This window comes from Glandiceps talaboti, chromosome 12 (genome assembly GCF_964340395.1).
Source record: "Glandiceps talaboti chromosome 12, keGlaTala1.1, whole genome shotgun sequence".
NCBI classification, from domain to species: Eukaryota; Metazoa; Hemichordata; class Enteropneusta; family Spengelidae; genus Glandiceps; species Glandiceps talaboti.
Window position 1 is genome coordinate 11,134,212 of NC_135560.1, and position 5,886 is coordinate 11,140,097.

A 5,886-nucleotide genomic window follows, 5' to 3' on the forward strand; every position below is an offset into this window, starting at 1 on the left:
TGCACGTATGCGTCATGACTTCAAAGCAAAAAGTTAAATAACATTATTTTCCAAGGTAATACGTAGTAATCAGAAACTGATACTAGTTGACAATATCGGTGATACCCTGTTCACTCGAAGACACTGAGCGGCGACTCAAGCATGAAACACTTCTGTGTGTTTAATATCCTAAAAATGTTTCACTGTGAATTTGGTAAATCCTCGTTGTTACATTTACTCCCAACAATAACCAATACTGTGTTCCCCTGACAAGCATTTTCTTTAAAAGCTTGGAATTGATGAGCTCGGCTATAAACGTAGTATAGGTCTTGGATATAAATTGTTTAAATCATTGCAGCTCTTACTTTCTGCGACAAGTCAAACCCATTCACATATGAAATATGAAAGAAAATCGAAGTTCACCGTACATATTCTTTTTTAGTAGAAGTAAAAATAATAAAAAAATAACGCCATTATAGAATTCGGTATGGTCACCGAATACTATGTTACTTCTATGTGGTGGGGGGGGGGGGGATAAAAATATGTCGAATTCCCAAAAAATCAAGACGGTGAACTCACACATTTCAAAAGAGTCAGGAACATTCTTTCACTTGGTCCCGAGGTGCTTTCCATCCTAAGCGATATTTCTTCTGATTTGTGATTCTGTACATGCCTCGCGCTAGAATGACGTCCAGCAATTATCAAAATTTTGTTCCCAGGCGCGCTAAATGTTGATATACCTCATGGCTCTCAGTAATTCTTTGACGTCATACAGTTGATTCAGGAATGAGAGAAAGTGTCTTGTCAATCGATAGAAAAACGACATGTGTGTATGACAATGCAATTGCAAGGAGGGTGTTCAAATCGTGCTAATCAGGAGACGTACAGGCGTATTGCCACTTGAATCAAACAAAAACGCTATATTTCCTTGAAATTGTGAAGTATTGTGGGAAGAAGTGTCTGATATCATTTCTCTTTTCAATTTCAGGAGTAAAAACGGATCACTATGGCCGGTCAAAATAGAACGACTTGGCCGACAAATAATACCCTCTCCTATCTGAAGACTACAACTGCACCACCCTTGGTTTATAACTCAACAACAGAGTCTGAAGTTACTTTAGCTGAAATGGTTTATTTACCGGAGAAGAATTCATCAGTAGCGTCAGAAATCCCATCAAATATAACACTAAGCGTGCTTGTTGAGATGTTCAACGATATAGTGCTTGTTACCGATGAAAGTAATGTCACTAATACTACAGACTCTTTGTATGGATCCGGAAAAGACACACACTTTAGGGCAGACTATAACAAAGAAACTCGTATAATAGCAGCCTGGCTTCTCTTCATTCTTGGGATTGTAGGTAATCTATTGGTGTGCGTGTGGATGTGGACCAACAGACGTCGTAAATCAAGAATGAACATGTTTATCTTGATGTTAACAATTGCTGACCTATCTGTTTGCTTCCTTGCAATATTATATGTCATAATTATAGAGGAACTCAACAACATGTGGATTGCTGGTAACGTGGTGTGCAAGATATTTAACTTTGTCCAGAGCGCTGCAATGATGGCATCAACTAATATGTTATTGGTCATTGCCATTGATAGACATCAAGCTATACGGAGTCCTCTGAGGGAGTCATTTTCGTCGTGCCGAATGATAAGCATAGCTTGGGCAGCTGCTTTTCTCTGTTCGGTTCCACAGTTGTACGTATGGAACGAAAATATAAGAAATGGCGTCCCCATATGTGGCTGGCCAGCTAATACAACAAAACAAATGCGAAAGGTATATATTAGCTATATAGCAATCGTGGTGTTTTTTCTACCCTTTATTATCATCTCCGTTGCCTACGCCAGGATCTTTAAAAAGATTGCTGACAAGGCACACGATAGCAAGAAAGAGCCCCGAAAATCTTCTATAAAGCAAGGCCGTGTGCATCTCCAAAGCACCGGGTCTGGATCACTTAGCCGGGCCAAGATTAAAACACTGAAGATGACAGCCGTGATTATCTTCACATTTATTATATGTGGATTGCCGTTCTTCATCGCAGAAATGGTGGTATCGTATGGTACTAAGATAGACCAGGATGTTTATGCTATATTAGCCATCTTCGCCGTGTGTAACTCAGCAACCAATCCCTATGTGTTTCTTGTTTTCAATATCAATGATCGCTTCTTGAATGAATTTGAAAGGACATTCGGTATACGTTGTCCTTGTCTGCGGGAATCGGCACGCACTCGGCCGCATAGTTATACAGCCCCTTTCCGATCACAGGGAGGTCTCAGCAAAGACTTGGGGAGAGACCATCACTTTCGACCTTCGAAAAACCGAGAGGCAATAGAAGTGACAATACTTCCTTCAAGTAGTAGTAGCGAGAAAGGATTCTCTCCTGAAAGATTACGGTCTGCTCGCTTAATAGGAAGGGGGAAGGAGTTCCGGGTATAAATACTCTACCTGTTATTCTCGATTTAAGTATATTTCAAATGTAGAAATTTCCCGTTTTGTTGAGTATGTTTTTTATTTTGTATGATCCGCAACATAGGTGATGACTCGGAAGCGATTGTTTAGGGAGAAAAGATATTACCATTGCTACGGACTCGTTACTTTCGCTCATCGGATAATAATTCAATCTATAGTTCCCATGTTGCCTTGCTAGCTTTTCCTCCGCACTTAAGAGTATAAATAAATTCATCTATTTACAAAAAGAGAAGATAACTTGTATTATACTAAATTTACCACAAATTTGTGTCAAAATCACAAAATCTTGTATTATACTGAACATTATGAATATTATGTCCATACACATAATAATGTACATATATAACTTCAATCCTCGTTAAGTACCATGGCATTACTTCAACATATTCTGTTTTGAGTGTTAGACCCATACACATGTTGTTATGGAACGTCTACTGGGCTTTGTTATGCTTTAGCCATAGTCTTTAGCCACCACAAAGAATAATATCTTCCGATGGCTGCTCTTGCTTCATGATGTTAAGCAATCACAATACCAATATGTGATTATTTAGTTCCCAACTGTATTTACATCCATGACCATGATGTACCTGCATATAAAATGGCACATCTTTCCTCTGTAAATCTTTTAATGGATTCTTTACTTTGTACTCTCTACGTGTTGTTTCACTTTACTCGATATTAAACTATTGCACTGCACATTAGACAAGAGCGACCCTGTGTGTTATTGAAGTAACTATATCCTTTTCCCTGTTGATTTGGTTCTTGCATTATTAGACATTGAGGGAGTTCGGAGTGTTGTAATTGAATATTGCGATGTGTGTCGTGGCAAGTGTTTCTATTTTCAGATTATACCGGTTTGTTTAATCAAGGTAGACAATACTGCCTATGGCTGATACTGATAATATGCACACAATCAATTTGACGACGACGACGCAATTCCTTGGCAAGATGGAAACTTGGCTGACCCGTACTATGACGTCCCAATTAACCCCTAAATCCACCAACATATCATTGCTCGCCTATCACTATTACGAAATCCTTATTTAATCTACATTTAGTCTTATGAAGAACATTTTCAATTTCTATCACGCTCATGTAAAGCTCTGCTAATAATTAGGTATATAGCGATTTCCTCCCCCAACCTCTCCGGGGTATACAAACACCAATACCAGTTTAATTTTGAAAGTGCACCTTTCCAACCCAACCTTTTCTCAGGTTAGTGGAGTTCCTATGAAGGTTGCAAACAAAAATGTTACGTCTCATTATCTGCTTACGGTTGTGTTAGAACAAGTTTCCAATTGAATACCGTGTTTATAACCAATCACATTATTCTATCTGGCGGGGAAAGAAGCAGCGAATACGTCAGCATGTGTATTTGCTATTGTATGAACACACACACTGATCATTTAAAGATGATTGATGGCTCTCGATATAATCAAGCACTCGAGTCAGTTGAAAAATTTCACACTCTTCTCTTTGTTGTTGGACAATAGTAATGTATACTTAGTGTAAATGAAGCTAGGTGGATATAGGGTGTCGGTTACATGTATCGTAGCTTCGTAGCTTCTTCTCTGATAAGGATGTTTTACCTTAATTAGGAGCACATACTTCAGTTATCATTTACAGATATACGACAAAGTGGGAGTCTATATACCTTCAGTTATTATTTGAGACGGTTATTTTCGTAAGTAACTACGCAAATGCTCATGAAAATAAAGAGCTATGTTTGTAGTAAATGTTATCGTCAGGTTTTAATAAATAAAACATAGCTGACTCAGATAAGAAGTTACTTGACTATTCACTGCCATCGAAGTATTCCCAAACCTATTTGAAAACTAGTATGTCTGTGATATTGCTGTCGCTTTCCTAAACAGGAGAAGCATTCTGGACATCACATTAATCCTCTAACAGATCCCGATATTTGATATATCACGTGTAGCCCCATCCCGACCCTAACCGATTGCAGTCCGATATTATACGAACCATATTATGTATATGCCCCAAGTTCCTACGCAGCGTTGTCGTAAAAAAGTGACCCTGCACTACTTCCGGTCGACTGCTTTCAAAAGGAGCCCCATATTGGATTTTTGTCATGAGACCATAGAGTTCAAATACTAATGATAACATTTATATTTAAGAGTAGAGTTGTTCATAAACAGTACAAATGTGAATAACTATTTGTCTTTGGCGAAATTTCTATATCAAGAGAACACATTTTGGGAAGGTATGCACAGGAACACTGGTCGCTGGTTGACATACAACTACTAAATTTGCATATATACACTGTATAATCGGAATTAAACAGAATGTATTTCAGAATTGAGCCAGTGTGTTCTATTGGTAAATCAATTATACAGGTGATTTCATCTTAACTTGCTAATGATATTAAATTGTGTCTCAAGATCAGTGAGACTGATCACAAGGGTTCATGTTGAGATAGACACAAAGAAGATAACACACAAACATCCCTTACACAATGTCTGCTCTGTAGACACAATAAAGATAACATACAAACATCCCTTACACAATGTCTGCTCTGGAGACACAATAAAGATAACATACAAACACCCCTTACAAATATAGTGTCTGCTTTGTATATTTTGTACTAATTTTTGTTATCATGACAAATATGGAGCAGACACTGTTTAAAATAAAGGGTGTTTGTGTATTATCTTTATTGTATATATCTCAACATGAAACCTTGTGATCAGTCTCACTGATCTTGATACATCGTACATACAACATTTGCAAGCTCCTGTAATCAACATCCTAATGTTGTGTGTCAAAAAATGCAATTAAAAAATAGCGAACGTGTGATGTAAACTCTGTCACAGGGCAAATGTGGTGGCCATTGAAGACGACGATGGATAGCAGCGATGCGCAGGAGCTTGGTATATACCCGTTACATGCCATCATAAATTAACTATCAGGACATGACACAGGACATATTGAATTCAGTCTTTGTCAGTATTCTTACATGCTACGTTGGTATATGATACAATGTATGCGTACACTAAACAGAATTAGAATCCGATATGCGTGATCTATCGATTGAAAGCTTTAGAACTTAATATGTAGCACTGTATAAAACCTATTAGACCTGAATACTAGTACAGGGAGTAGAGCGTCGATCCATTGACGTTCGTAGCTGGACCATGACATATGATTGGTCTCCATTAGTACCCATCAAGAGAGTGTTTTAAAGTCGATACCCAACATGTGACAATTTGTGTTTAAGCCTTTTTAGTACCCAGCACATGGCATTTAGTGTGAAAAACCAGTTAGTACGTACGCAATACGTGACATTTCATATTATTAAGCCCAGTCACTACCCGACACGTGGCATTTCGTGTTAAGCCTAGTCACTACTCAACACGTGACATTTCGTGTTTAAGCCCAGTCACTACCCGACACGTGGTATTTCGTGT

General features: G+C 38.1%; 1 protein-coding gene across 1 annotated transcript; it reads left to right on the forward strand.

Annotated features, from left to right (window-relative positions):
* Positions 1-1,052: 1,052 nt before the first annotated feature.
* Positions 1,053-3,035, forward strand: LOC144443837 (neuropeptide S receptor-like). The gene has a single exon (XM_078133401.1). It carries the CDS (start codon positions 1,106-1,108, stop codon positions 2,423-2,425), a length of 1,320 nt encoding a protein of 439 aa, XP_077989527.1. The 5' UTR covers positions 1,053-1,105; the 3' UTR covers positions 2,426-3,035.
* The last annotated feature ends 2,851 nt before the right edge of the window (positions 3,036-5,886 follow it).

What these genes read in the sequence shown, in the direction of transcription:
- LOC144443837 (XM_078133401.1), top strand. Translation starts at nt 1,106, where the DNA reads ATGGTTTATTTACCGGAGAAGAATTCATCAGTAGCGTCAGAAATCCCA.